General features: G+C 38.5%; 2 protein-coding genes across 8 annotated transcripts in view; one reads left to right on the forward strand and one right to left on the reverse strand.

The window, feature by feature from the left end:
* Positions 1–15,298, reverse strand: part of LOC126412085 (GPI mannosyltransferase 2) — a 263,581-nt gene that overhangs the window by 78,174 nt on the left and 170,109 nt on the right. The window lies entirely within an intron of this gene.
* LOC126412084 (dual oxidase-like) overlaps positions 1–15,298 on the forward strand; it is a 257,727-nt gene that overhangs the window by 76,167 nt on the left and 166,262 nt on the right. For both annotated transcript variants that reach the window (XM_050081493.1, XM_050081492.1), the window contains exon 11: positions 8,281–8,438. In XM_050081493.1, coding sequence (XP_049937450.1) covers positions 8,281–8,438 — 158 coding nt within the window. The remainder of the gene's footprint in view (positions 1–8,280; positions 8,439–15,298) is intronic.

Raw genomic sequence — 15,298 nt, forward strand, 5'->3', positions numbered from 1 at the left:
CAAATTTGGCAGTGTCAGCGCAAATGGCTTTATTTACCAAAGTTCAAAGCCCATTACTACAAAATAGTCAGCCTGGATTTAATTGTGAATAGTATCATCTGAAAGAGAAACTCTTGCTCTACGAGATGGATATATTTTTCTTTTGCAACGCTTCCATTAAGTGCTTATTTACTCAGGTCAAAGTATCTTATATTTTGTGTGCGCAGTGCCCTGCGTTGGTCCATGATGGCTGAGCCATTACTGGTTATCACAATAAAACCAGCATCCCCATCGCCATAGGGGCCACGCCCGATAGCCATGCAGTAACAGCCACGGGTGGGTATCTTTACTGCAGGTTCCCAAGCCTGATTACAGGGTGTCTTTACCACAGGATCCCAAGCCTGATTGTGGGTTTCTTTATGCAGGTTCCCAAGCCTGTCTTCCTCAGTTACTTCATCATTCTGGAAGCATCGTTGATTTGCAAGAGAATGCTTTCAGGAAAACTGTATTGCCGACCAGATGATGTCACTGATGGAGCTGGAATAACACCAATGATAAGTTGTTCTGGAATCCAGCAAGTATCACGTCTTAAGGGCCAATAAAATGAACTTGCAGGACCATGAGGATGCATAAAGCTTATGAAAGCATCTTTCTGTTCGACTGAGATTTCAACGATGTTTCCAATCCACCATTTCTTTTCATAAATGCAAGCAACATACTGCCCAGGCTGAAGATCCATGACTTGAACTACTACTTCAGCAGCACTAATTTTGGCCAAAAAAGATGTCGCATCATTAGAAACTCTACTGACCTTAATTGTCGTCATATCAATGGGCAAAAAATGGTGGTTTTCTCTTGTGCCAGCTAGAGTGTGCCCTTGCAGGAATCTTTCTTCTTGAGAAGCTTTTTCTTCTTCAACTTCCTCTTTGCTGATGAAAAAGAATTTGATTCCATTGATATTATCATTGCAGAAGTTGAAAAGATCTTTGGGTGTTAGAATCTGGTTTTCATATGGACGTTGCAAACTTGCTCTTGCTGCCAACCGTTTTGTTGTGCCTCCAATGCCATCACAAGGCGACTTTCCATGGCTTGTTCCAAAGAAATTCCATTCTGCTGTTATTTCAAAATCTTCTTTGTGATAGCATAAGTTGAGAAAATTCTTGAAATTCTTATATTGTGCAGCTGAACCATCACTGAAGTAGTGGATGTGGCTTATTTTGGAAAATTGCATCTTCAGGTAATTGATTACTTTTCCAATGTAAACATGGACAGTAATCGTATCGTGTCGAAGGCAGTCACTAATAACACAAAGATTCATACATTGCACCTCTTCGTTTTCACAGTAGTAGACTACAAATGGATGAACTGTTGCTTGACTGTTTTCCCAGTGAAAGCCTTGCACTGCATCTTGAACAATAAATGAATAGTTTTCAGCAAAATCCATTAGTATTATGAATTCGCCTTCTTTCAAATCAGTTTTGAGAGCTTTCAGGTGCTGGCTTTGATGCTTGGCAATGTAGTGATGACAAGACAGGTTCCAAATTTTTGCTGCAATATCTTCAACATACTCTTCTGTTGAAAGCTGCTTTGTTTCTAAAGTATCCCTGTCGGTATGAATCCATTGTTTGTACTCAATCAGTTCTTCAGGGTCATTATCTTCAAAATATGTTGCAATAACTGCTTCTACACCTTCTGGACCAGGGCAGTTTTCACAACGATGAAGCATACAATCCTTGTTTTCCAAGCTGCAAACAGCTTTGCTAAGAATTTCCTTGTAGTCTTCATTGATTGATGCACCAGTGAGCATAAGCTTGACATTTTGGTGTATTGTACAGACACAAACTGAGTGCATTCCAGCAGAGCCAACTGTAACACACCATTTTGGTCTAAGCTCGCAAAACTTTGAGAAGCCAATTTCTGGTCCATTTTGCTTCTGATAAGACACGTACATTTCCTTCAAATTGCAAAGCAACAACCGCTTTTGCTTGTACACCTTTGTTCCTGAAATTCTCACAGGCACACAGTCTTTCTTCCCTGGACAAAGTCTGCTGAATTCGTCATCTTGAAAAAAGTCATGTACTTTCTGAACAACTTCATCTGAAAGCTTCCTTCCTTGCCGATTTGCTGGAAAAGCTAGAACACCTTGCTCATTCTTCAGTTTTCTCGCTTGCTTTACCATTCTTTCTGATACATTAAATGCTGTTGTCGTATCTTTAATTGTCCAGCTTCTTGGAACCAAGGTCAATATTTGAACTTTTGTCCTACGATTTGACACTTTACATTTTTCTTTCAACTCTTCTATAAGATTATCAAGATCTGCACAATTATTGCATGGGCGACTTTTACTTGAACTTGGCTGTTCATCGTAATTGATTCCTACAGCAGCAGCAATTTGATTCCCAATTAAACTTTGTGCATCCAAGATCTTTCTTTTTGCATAGCTTTGCTTATCTCTTTTACTTAGTTGTCTTCTTTTCAATGGTGAAGCACCAATAAATGATAAACTTTTGTTGATGGCTGGTTCAGTTTCATCCGTTGTGAAATCTTGTTCAGATTGGGTTGATAGTGATGATGAATCTTCTAGCTTTTGGTTCAGTGCCGACATGCAGCGAGGGCAAAGCTTCTGACCAGGTTTTATATCAATCACTTCTTTTTTCTTTAACAGGCAAAGTTTGGCAGCTGTTTCATTATCAAGCAGTCTAAGTCCAGCTTTTACATTGTGATTCCTCTTCTTGAATGGATTGCAACATTTCTTTTGCATCGCTTGATATTCATGTAGGAAGAGGGCTTCATGGTGGAAGCAAATGATGGAATTTTCGTCAAGTTTGGCTTCTGAACGCGAAACAAGCAATTTCTGGTCACATTCTGTGAAATCACTAAACGCTTTGAATCCAGTCTTCTTAGCATAGAAGATAACATGGCACTTCGATGCAGCAGCATCTTTTCCAATTGAACAGGGGGCCAACGATTCTTCTTCTTCATTAACTTCTGACATCTCTCACTGGCCAATCACTGAATAAAACACGAATGAAATATCCAATTATATCAGTAATTCTAAGCGACTATTAAGATTCAAATTCCTAGAAATGAAGAAAAATTAGTGCATCGCGCATACAAAATATAACAACTTTGATGTGAGTTAATGAGTACTTAATGGTCGCGTTGCAAAAAAAACAAATGTCAGTCTTGTAGAGCAAGAGTTTCTCTTTTAGGTGATACTATTCACAAGCAGATTCAGGCCAACTATTTTTTAGTAATTGGCTTGAAACTTTGGTAAATTTTACCGTTTGTGCTGACACTGCCTAATTTGAAGAGATACTGCAGGGCGACCATATGGCCTGGATCATTGCAAATCCGGCTGCATTATGTCTAGCACAAGCATGAAGCTTGGCCAAAAGTTCAAGTCCATATCTTCAACTGCAAGGAAATCATTGCAGTCTTAATATTGGTCAAAATTTGTCGCGTTGTGTCACGACAAATTTTGAAGTATACTTTGAGTCGAGTTATTTGACCGGGGTTTGCATGAGTAATGTTATACATAATTTCGTTGGAATCAGCAAAAAAAACTGTACAGGGTCGCATCTTACTAACCATTCTTATGAATTAGTTTCGATTTTATTAGACTCCAAATATGACATTTTTTTTATGTTGCATGCACACGGACTAAGTACACTTCAGACAAGGGGGTCTAGATCAGCAGCTATTGCAGCTAGAGGCCTGAAATCTTGGGAAACTTACTTCAACACTTGACTAAAGCTACAGTTAAAATTTGACGAAAATTGGAGACCATGATGGTGGGAACTTTTTTCAGTTTTAGACCACTTGGTGTGGAATGACCCTTTTATCATTCTTTTTAAATTTCTAAATTTTGTATTATTGTTCTGTATTAACATTTAAGTTAAAACAGGACAAGTACTGAATTCCCGCAGATGAAACATATACATGCATACACACTTCTGGTGTCTTGTCTTTAGACGTTAGCTGCTTATCTCCACTCTGTAAATTGATAATACAATACTGCACAATATTCTACACCTTGAGTGAACAGCTGATTGCAGGGAGGTGTGTTATCAAATCAGGGTATAATTTAGATACTTTGTCAGTCTCAAATTTTTAATTCATTCCAATATTCTAGCTCAAGACTTCCTATTTTTCACTGCCACTAATGACCTCAATGTCAGCAAGACATTAAACCCAGTCTTCATTCCCTTCTATTTTTCAGTAATGAATGATTTTCATGGTTGGGACCTATGAAACAGGTGTCTATTAGCATTTGCAGTCTCAATGTTTGTATATCCCAGAATAATGCTGTTGTCATCATTTTGTCATTTAGATACCCTAAAACTTTATTCATAAAACCATAGATTCCTTATTTGGTTGACAGATCATTTCAGAAACCACACTGTCTTTTGTTGACAATATTGAATCTATCTAAACGTTCCAAAATTCCTGTATACATAAGATTTTGCAGTATCTTCAAAACAACTGTCAGGAGAGAAATTGGCCTGTAATTTGTAACTTTTGTTTTTTCGCCTTTCTTGAAGAGGAGTTTCACAAAAGCATATTTGAGTCTATCAGATACAGTTCCTTGTTGTAAGGATGCATTGACCATGTGGCTATGTACATCACTTATAGAAACACAGCACTGTTTCAACAAAGTGTTAGAGATATTATGTACTCCAGTGGAATTTTACTCTTCAGAGAGATTATTATTCTTTCAATTTCAGATACTGTGACAAGGCTAAGATGAATCTTACCGATATTTCTGGGAGTAGTCTTTTGCATAAGACTCAACAATTTATTAACAGAGCCCTTATAGCCTATTTCTTCTGACACTGGCAACAAGTGTTTTTTTTGGAAATATTGACTCTGTTTTCAGAATTGAATAAAAGATTTCCTTCATGTTCAATTTTGAATTCTTCTAAAGTTCTTTTGTTCTTGCAAGTATCCCTTCTAAAGATATTCCAAATAGTCTTCATCTTGTTATTAGAGTTATTAATTTCTTGTCCTTGTTCGTAATATAATGCTTCTGATTTTGGTATCAACTTCAGGATCTTACAGTACATTTCATAATGACCAATTCTTGTTGTGTCCTTTGACATTGTAACTGCCATTCAAGCAATCATTCTTCTTGCACTCCATATGTCACAGGAACAGAAAGAAACTCAACTGTAATGTTAAGTTCCCTCTGCCATACACTTCACAGCAGGTTTCAGGGTAAGAGTGTAGATAAAGTGTAGACATAAGAGAAAAAGAAAAGAAACAATAATGTTTAAAGGAACTGAAGGAACAAGAGGGGGAGGGGGAGGGGGAGGGGGACAAGCAAAAGAGAGAGAGAGAGAGAGAGAGAGAGAGAGAGAGAGAGAGAGAGAGAGGGAGAGAGAGAGAGAGAGAGAGAGAGAGAGAGGAGGGAAGAAAGTATGGAAAAAAATTAATGGAGGGGAAAATAAATGTAAATTAGTACATAATATCATTCAAAGAACTGCCATATAGGAAAAATGGGGGGTGGGGTATGCTTATGAGAGAACACAAGTGAGATGGGATGAGACGATTTGTTGGAAAGAAGGTTGCTATGTATGTGGTTTGTCTCTTGAGGCACGTTGTAGAATCATCAGTATGAATGTGGGGACATCCATCCATATTGGTGAAATAGAGAGACTGATCAGCACATGTGAGCTGGAGCAGAAGCACTATGTGTAACTTGGGCAGCACAGTAAACCAGAAATGGCCAAACCTAGCCTGGCAGTAGTCAGCCCACCATTTTGCAAGAAGCTCACGGGCGTGCCAAGCTGTCACAAATACAGAAATGGAAAATATGAGAACCAATAAAGATTTTAGTGACACGACTGAGAAGATCAGCTCAGAGATGCCAATGTCACAGTTGCAAGTGATCCCAGACCAATGAGGCACAAATGTTCACCAGATAACAGTTCCTCAAAACTAAAATGTAATCGAATTAAGAAATGGCCACAAGATAACTGCAAAACATGGTATCACTATTTCCTTGCAGAAAAGGATCTGCTTTAACTACAGGCTGCTAATATGCTGTTGCTTGGAAACCATATATTAAAGTAATAAAAACAACAGAATCTTATAAAACTGTTCCATCACAGGCATCTTGATTTTTGCGTGTCTCATGGCAGTGATCATCACATAAGTAATGGGAACACTTCAAGGAAATGCTGAGAAACCTGAAGTGGCAAATACTTTATGATAAACTCCAGCTGTTCTGCAAAAATCTACTTACAAAGTTTCAAGGACTAGTATAATAGAGGAGTCTAGGAATATACCACAACCCCCATGTATTGTTCCCAGAGGGACAAGATTAGACTTACTACAGTTAATTACAGAGGCATTTAAGCACTCATTTTTCCCTCAGTCAAAACGCATTTATAAAACTATATGAAATCATAATAAGTGATACAGTTGGAAGAATCCTCTGCCACACACTTTATAGTATACTAGGAAGAGGGAGGGGGGATGAAGTACCACGAAGGAATTATCTAAATGGGACAGAAATTGGTATATGTGACGTACACGTGAAGTCAAATAAATGATGAGTACAATTTCAGAAAAATTGGAAGATTTATTTAAGAGAAAGAGCCTCACAAATTGAGCAAGTCAATAACACGTTGGCCCATCTCTGGCCATTACGCAAGTAGTTATTCAGCTTGGCACTGATTGATATCTTAAGTGATATTGTTCCAAATTCTGTCCAAATGGGGCTTTAGATAATCTAAATCCCAAAGCTGGTTTGAGAGCCCTGCCCACAGTGTTTCAAACATTTTCAATTGGGGAGAGATCCCGTAACTTGCTGGCCAAGGTAGAATTTGGCAAGCAGGAAGACAAGTAGTAGAAGCCCTCACGCTGTGCAGACGGGCATTAGCTTGCTGAAATGTAAGCCCAGGATGGCTTGCCGCGAAGGGCAACAAAACAGGATGTAGAATATCGTTGAGATACTACTGTGCCATAAGTGTACCACTGGTGGCAACTTAAGGGGTCCTGTTACAAAATGAAATGGCAGCTCAGACCATCAGTCCTGACTGTCAAGCTGTATGGTGAGTGACAGTCATTTTATTATCCCACTGCTGTTTGGGGACACCTCCAGACACATCTGCACTAGTCATAGGGGCTCAATTCAAAGTGGGACTCGGCACTGAAGACAATTTTACTCCAGTCAATGAGATTCCAGGCTGGAGATGTGTCTGGAGACACCCCAGACAGTAGTGGAATACCAACTCGACTGTCGCACACCACATAGCCAAACAATAAGGAGTGGTGGTGTGTGGGGTGCCATTCTTCTTATAGCAAGGCTGTCATCCACAGTACCCTTACAGTACAGCAATATGTCGACCATATGCTATGCTCCATTTTGTTACTCTTCGTGGCAAGACATCCTCCACTTACATTCCAGCAAGGTAATGCCTGCCCATATGTGGCAAGAATTTCTATTGCTTGTCTCCGTGCTTTCCAAACGCTACCTTGGCTAGCAATGTCACTGGATCTCTCCCCAATTTAGAACATTTGGAGCATTATTAGCAGGGTCTTCCAAACCTCTCAGGAGTTTGATGATTTAACCAGCCAATTTCACAGAAACTGGCACAACATTCCTCAGGAGAACATCCAACAACTCTACCAATCAATGCCAAGCTGAATAAACTCCTTGCATAGGGGCCACAGGTGGACCAACGTATTACTGACTTTCTTAATTTGTGAAGCTCTTTCACTTGAATAAATCATCCAATTTTTCTAAAACTGTAATCATTTGTTAGTCTGTAGATGTACAACACATCTACCAAATTACCTCCAATTCAGATAATTCCTTCTCGGTACATCATTTATTTCTGTCTTAGTGTGTATTTGCAGTGTTTGAAAGTAGATATAAAGGGCAATGGAAACAGAAAGTAATATACGGGGCAGATCACCATCTGTAAACAATAATTGTGTCACTCTGAAAAGGACTAATCTAAGAGCTTTGAATTGCCAGATTTAAATTTATAGATGATATTTAGTTCTACAGAATGATGCAAGCTAACATAAAAAAGACTGTACTCAAAGTGACACTAGTCACATATCCCACAGACTTATAAGAGTGATACCAGTTAACATCCTGATTGAACATCACAGGTGACAAGGACAGCAGTTTGACAGGGTGGGATAGAAACTACAATCTTATGTCAAATCATTTATCCTTTAACATGTTGTCACTCTATGGTTTCCCTTAAATCCAACTTTTATCACTGCAAGTTGCCATTAGCATTAAATTATATTTATGGTCACACAGTGTACTTTATTTTCAAGGTAGAGTATTCGGTCCCCTGGAATTTTCACGTCGTGACCTCATGGCTCTGAATATTCAACGTGGCCGAGACCACGGGCTGCCCGATTTCAACACAGCTCGACGGGCATACAAACTGGAGCCTATCGAAGACTTAACATATTTCAAAGATAAAGTACCTGTAAGTATTCAGTATAACTCACTATGTAACTGTCAGCAACAATTACTTTTTTGTCAAAATTCATGCACAGAGAAACCTGTTTTTTAACATTTTCTTTACAAAAATAAACAATAAACATTTGATATTTGCAATTACCAAGCAAAAATGGGAAAAGGCAATCAGTCACTTGCAATAGTTTGTAGGTAGGATGGGTCACCCGCCTTTATGTAATTATTAAACATCATTACGGCTGTCAAAAATTGTTTTATTTTTTACTTGTTGTGATTGCAACTTTGAAAATTAACTTATGACCAGAAAATAAGCCATACTTTCTATCTAAATTTCACCCTCAAAAAGTAACAGTGTGGTTTATATTTGCTACCTTCTCTTTTTACATACCTTTGCTGTAAAAAAAATATGCTTGTCTACAACAATACAACTGGTGTCTGCAACGGAAACTGTCAACAAAGCATTTTGTTAAGCAACAATGCAAACTTTTACTGGTATTTTATCAGCATTAATACTTTGTAGAATTGTAGGTCTACCAATATTTTTTGCTAGCTTATAATTTACTTTCAATTGGATACTGGTAAGAAAGCCAGTTATGATGATATGTATGACCATTTGGAGTGAAAAGCATCATCAAGACAGGGAATTTGATGCAATTATGATGCATGCTTGCAGTCATATGTTATGCCAAAACCACAACCAACAAAGAGGCTGGAAGAAAGTATGGACTGGACAAATCTAATGTGCAATGTTGGATTGCTCAGAAGAAAAATGGAAGAAGGCAGTTTCAACAAGAAAATCATCCAGGAGACCAAAATGTGGCAAATATCTGGATCTTGAAGCTAAGGTTCGTTCCTACGTGTAAGATAAGAGAAAAGATGAGATTCCTATCTCACGAGAAGTAATCCACTGAAGGCTGTGAAAATCACAAGAGTCTTAAATGTACCACAAGGAGAACTCTGTCCAAGTATTGGTTAGTGTTGTCAGTTTATGCAGAGAAATGGCCTTGCTCTCCAATGACATGCTATACTAGCACAGCTAGTGCTACACTACCACTTCCAGCGGTACATCATCCAGTTGTGAAAGTGTCACAGCTTTTTCATCGAATTGGCAATGCTAGCGAAACACCAGTTCTTCCTGACATGCTGAGCAATACATGAAAGGGGCAAAAAGTATCCCATTAAAAGGAACAAAGAATGAAAAAAAATTGGGTAATTGTGGTGTTAGCAGTTACAGCCAATGGGAGAAATTTATCCCCTTATGTCATTCTTAAGAGAAAAACTGTGCTCATAGAAAACTTTCCTAGAGGCTTAGTGATTTGCAGCCAAGAAAAGGGCTGTATAACAAAGCAACTGATCTTTGGATGGCTGTCAACTGTTTTGAATTGCACCCTGGGGCAAGAGATTCATGCTGGTTTTGGAGCTTTTAAGGAACATCTAATTGCTGAAGTAAATGATAAACTTGCTGTAAGAAAGACAGACTTTGTCAAAATACCCAGAGGAATGACTTCAAAACTACAGGCACTAGATGTGACCATAAAACCTTCAAGGACAACCTTCGAAAAATGAATTCAGATTGGCAGCTGGAAGAAGGCCACACCCTTACACTGTCTGGTATGATTAAGAAGCCATCAGTTACTCTTCTGTGTGAGTGGGTTCTTGCTTCACAATCCTCCATATTGCCAGGTGGTTCTATAAATGTTGCATATCAAATGCACAGGATGGCAACTTCGATCATGTATTGTAGGAAGAGAAAGAAGAAAATTATGGCAGTGAGGGTAATGAAGTGAATATCAGTATTTATAGTGATGAGAGTATGTAAGGCAAAATATGGTACAGTTATGTTAGGTGTCAATGTGTTGCATCTAATGTTAGAACAAATGTTTATGGTAAATAACTACATATTACATGTTAAGTACCAACAATATTATAACCGAGCGAGGTGGCGCAGTGGTTAGCACACTGGACTCGCATTCGGGAGGACGACGGTTCAATCCCGCGTCCGGCCATCCTGATTTAGGTTTTCTGTGATTTTCCTAAATCGCTCCAGGCAAATGTCGGGATGGTTCCTTTCAAAGGGCACGGCCAACTTCCTTCCCCGTCCTTCCCTAATCCGATGAGACCGATGACCTCGCTGTCTGGTCTCCTTCCCCAAAACAAGCAACCAACCAACAATATTATGAAAAAGACAGATTGCTACTCACTGTTAAGATGACACATTAAATTGCAGACAGGCACAATGAAAAGACTGTCACTCACTGAGCTTTCAGCCAAAGCCTTTGTCAGAAAAGACAACATACACATACACTCGCATAAACAAGTACACTTCATGCACACATGACTGCTATCTCCAGCCAGAATTAAATTGTACATATTTAAGTATATATGAATTTCTGGTAATTTTTCTCTTCTCAGTCAGTGTGCACAAAAAAAATTTTTATACAAATTTCTTCCTCAAACTTCAGGAGTGCGGCTTATATGCAGTGGTGGCTATTTATCTGGCCAATACGGTACTCATCTTCAAATAGCTGGAGTGATATTGTCTCCATAACATCCATCTGCCACATTTGGTATCCACTCATCAAGTAGAACCATACAAGTTATAGTTTTGTGCTTATTTGTGTACTTATTTGTGCCTGTGTGACTTGGGCACCATTCATATGTAATTAAGTGTTTGGATTAGTGGCTGTATTTGTGCCAGTGAACATTTTTGCATTTGAGATTTGTCAATGCTGCTCACCCTCAGTTTCCCTTATTTTATATACAACACTTGAATAGTATAGAATATTTTATTCATCTTTCAATATTTTATTCATCTTTCAATATTTTCTCATAAAACTGGCTTTGTGAAAGTTTACAGTGGAGTCAAGTTGTATACAATAATCAATTACATACATAGAAAATAAACAGGTTGTTTAAGAACCTAAAGATTTTATCACTTAGGAAAAAACATATATTATAATGATTAGTTTCTAGGAGCTTCTCAGTTGAATAGAGTTCACTGTATTTTAGTACTTTTTTAATATGCTCTTATGGTGTATATTAAACAGTTATAGTACATATACAGGCTGGGTGCTGTCATTACATCGAGACATTCGAACCTGTTTGTGTATGACAATCTGGGCGATAATTCTATCAAACATCTGACTGACTTCTTCTGCCATCTGAAAATACATTTAGCTCATTGCTCCTGAGCTATATTCCATACTGCAGACAGGGATGGAAGAAAGCAAAATATCAGTGGAGAACAACTGTTTGCTCAAACTGTTCATTAATTTATGCAATTAAAAAAGTACACCACCTAGTTTTCTGCAAAGATAATTAGCATGTACTTCCCAAGAGAGTTTTTTATCTATGAACAGTTTACTGTTCATTTTAATTTTTTGTTGCCTTTAGATTAAAAATTATTTCTTTTGTTTTTGTCTGGTTTGTGCACAGCTGACTTGTTAACACCAATGACTTGTCATTTGCATCATTTCTCTACTGTTAGCAAGTAGACTTCGCAAACTCTCACCCATGGTTATTAGTGTCTTGTCATCAGCAAATAGTATAGTCTTATATGACACATAATTCAAAAAGTCATAACTGTGAATAGACAGCAAAAGCCCAAGAACAGAGCCTTGTGGTATTTCTCGTTTTATTGTAAGTATTATTGATCTCTGCTTATTTGCATGCACAAGCTGTAACCTACTGCTTAAATAAAATTTGAATAAACTGAAGATTGCTGAAGTGTAGCCTTCATCCAATCGGCAGTGTGGGGGTGGGCATTACTGTGCAACAAGATGATTGTGTCTGACAGACCACAGGCAAACAGCAAAGCCAACAGTGGAAACATCCCACATCTCAACTGTGAAAGAAATTCAAAGCTGTTAGCACAAGTTCCGGTAAGGTCATGATGACTTCCTTCGACTGCAGAAGCCCTCTGCTCATAAGTTCCTTGAGTGTGTAACAACAATCACTGCACAGCATTATGAAGCCACTCTGTAGAAACTAAGATGAGCCACGAAGTCAAAATGGCCAGGACTGCTGTCAGATGGACTCATCGTAATGCACAATAATGCCTGTCCCACACTGCCGAACGGATGGAGGCCACGCTTCAGCGATTTGGTTGTCAGTCATTGCAACATTCTCTGCACACCCTGGGTCTTTCACTGTATGATTTTCATATCTTTGGCGACCTGAAGAAAGACATGCATGGACACTGGTTTCAGTTGGATGAGGAAGTGCAACAGTGAGTGCGGTTGTGGATCCATCAGCGACTGACTGCGTTCTACATTACAGAAACTGGTCATCTTGTCTTTTAGTGAGATAACTATCTTAATGTGAGTGCTGATTACTTATGAATAGAACCATTTCATGGTCCCACTGTGGCGGGTGTTTGGTTTATTTCACTGTCCCTTATAGTACCTGCTAGACGGTAAGAGAAGTGGCATTTTGCTTTCCTATATAATTAATGATGAAATTACTAAGTCCAAAATGGGATAAAATTTTCATACACCAGTATTGGCTTTCCTAGCATTGCAGCACAGCAAACCATACTGCAAATGGTGTGTCTTGGCAAAATCTTGGCACTATACCATTGAAACTGCATGTTTTCGGAATATTCAAGTCTTAATATATTATCCAACAAATATGGATCGTTAGCTTCTGAAACACTGAAATTACAATGTCAGCTGCTCAATTTGCTGCTGTCAGCCAATTGCAGTGACCACAGGACACAACCAATTACAGCGAGCACAGTACATGTGATATAGTCAACCAAGGATGACATGACTATTTCGTCATGAATTCGTACATTATAGAAATAAGAAGAATTATGCTTTCACATATAATTTTGGTTGTCACGAATATTTGACACTTTTTATCCAGAAATGCCATTAGTTTAGGTTGTAAGAGCACAGCTTAAGTTCCTGTTCTTGTTTGTGAGAAATATTTGGCTGTTTTACTCCAAATATGTTGTGGTTTATCATGACTTCCACTTCCATGGGTATGGTTAGGCTTGGAAACACAACTTACATTGCTGGGAATGAAGCAATTTCATTCATATTCCTTGTTGTTATAAATATTTGCCTGCTGTTCTCCAAATAGGTTGTGATTTCCAGGAGTGTGGTTAAGCTGTTCTATTCCAACTATCTTGCAATTTCCGAGGGCTAGGCTGGGACACAAAAGCACAGCTTGAATTTCCACAACAAAAAAAAAAAAAAAAAAAAAAAAACTGGTGTGTTGACAAGAATAATCTTTAGTATAGCCCTAGGTCTGGTTTAGGTTGAAAGTGAACAGTCTGGTTGTGAGTTGCCAACAAATGTGAAAGCAAAAATTCTGGTTGTGGTGACAGATGATCTGTAGTACAGCTCGAGGTCTAGGTTAACTGTTTGGTTGTGAAATGGCGAAACCTCTCAAATGTGAAAGGAAGAAATCTGGTTGTGTTGATACAGTGACCTACAGCTTAACCCAAGGTCTATGTTAAATTGGAAGATAACACTTCATGAAGTGGCAAAACCTATGAATATAGAAGCAAAAATCCCGGCTGTGGTTGCAACACTTATCTTTAGTTTGGGGCACATCAGTGAAACGTATAATCTTGCTTGTCATGAATAATCAGCTGTTTTCCTGAACATGTCACAATTTCTGAGGGCGTGGATAGGCTGAAAACTAGGAGCACAGCTTCAACTGATGGAGACAATTATTTGTTATAACTTAGATTATAAATTTGCTGTTTCATGAAACTGACGGTATTTAAGCAGAGGTATAGCTTGTTGTAGCTAGTTTGTAGCATACCCCTAGCACTCACAGGTGAAATGTGGTGTTATCATATGACCAGTGTCAATACCATATTGAACATTATGACTTATCATGAAATTTGGGCCCATTTAAAGGTGAGTATCATTTGCCTAGTCATAGTTCAGTCTAGAACATGGAGTTACGGGTGCCTTCCATGTGATGCTGCAGTTTATATTTTAAGCAAAGCCAACCAATCATGATGTTGGTGGAGCAAAACATTCTACCTTAAGCAATGGACAAACACTTTGTAATTGTTTATCAAACAAGGACTCTTTCCATTGTTGGTGCTGCCGTACATAGTCCCACGGTCAGTGTGCAGTGCACATCCGCAAACGATGAACTGAAAAATCGCTGGCTTCTTCACCACGTTGGTCTCCATGTGTTATATGACAATTGTAAGGCTTGTTACAAATTTGTGAATTTTGTATCAAGTAGGCAATGAAATATTCATAACAATTAGGATGACCAAGAGTCATCATAGAAATAGACAAGGCGAAATTTGGGAAAAGGAAACATGATGCAGCCCACGAAATACGTGGAAACTGGGTGTTCTGTAGAGTTCAATGAGGGCAGAAATAATGCTTCCGTGAGAATGTTAAATTTTGGCCCAACTGAATGTTGATAAGAATAACAAAGACAACATTTTTCGTGGGCTGACAATTGTTAGTGACTGCTTCAGCTCATACAAAACTTTTGTTACTGAAGGTTTTCAGCATCTTAGTGTGACCCATAGTTCGAACTTTGTAGATCTGAAACATTGTTCCATTCACAAACAGAACGTGAAGAGAATGTGGTGGGACATCAGAGGTGCCATCCCACAATATCTCAGACAGAACAAATGTTTCTTGGGTTACCTAGCTGAGTACATATTGTGTTGAGCAAGCAAAAAATATTATACCACTGTTTGGTGAGGAGGGAAAATTTCACTGCAACTATGATGCAGTCATTCTTTTGATGAATGCTGCAAGCACAATTAGTAATTACAACTCTGTGTCTTTTGGGGAAACCAGTGCTTCCACTGTCCTAAACATTAAAAGGTATGTTATAGCACTGTTTTGGGTACTGTACACTACGTATTTTACTTTGGAACAT

The sequence above is a fragment of the Schistocerca serialis genome, chromosome 7 (genome assembly GCF_023864345.2).
Source record: "Schistocerca serialis cubense isolate TAMUIC-IGC-003099 chromosome 7, iqSchSeri2.2, whole genome shotgun sequence".
NCBI classification, from domain to species: domain Eukaryota; kingdom Metazoa; phylum Arthropoda; class Insecta; order Orthoptera; family Acrididae; genus Schistocerca; species Schistocerca serialis.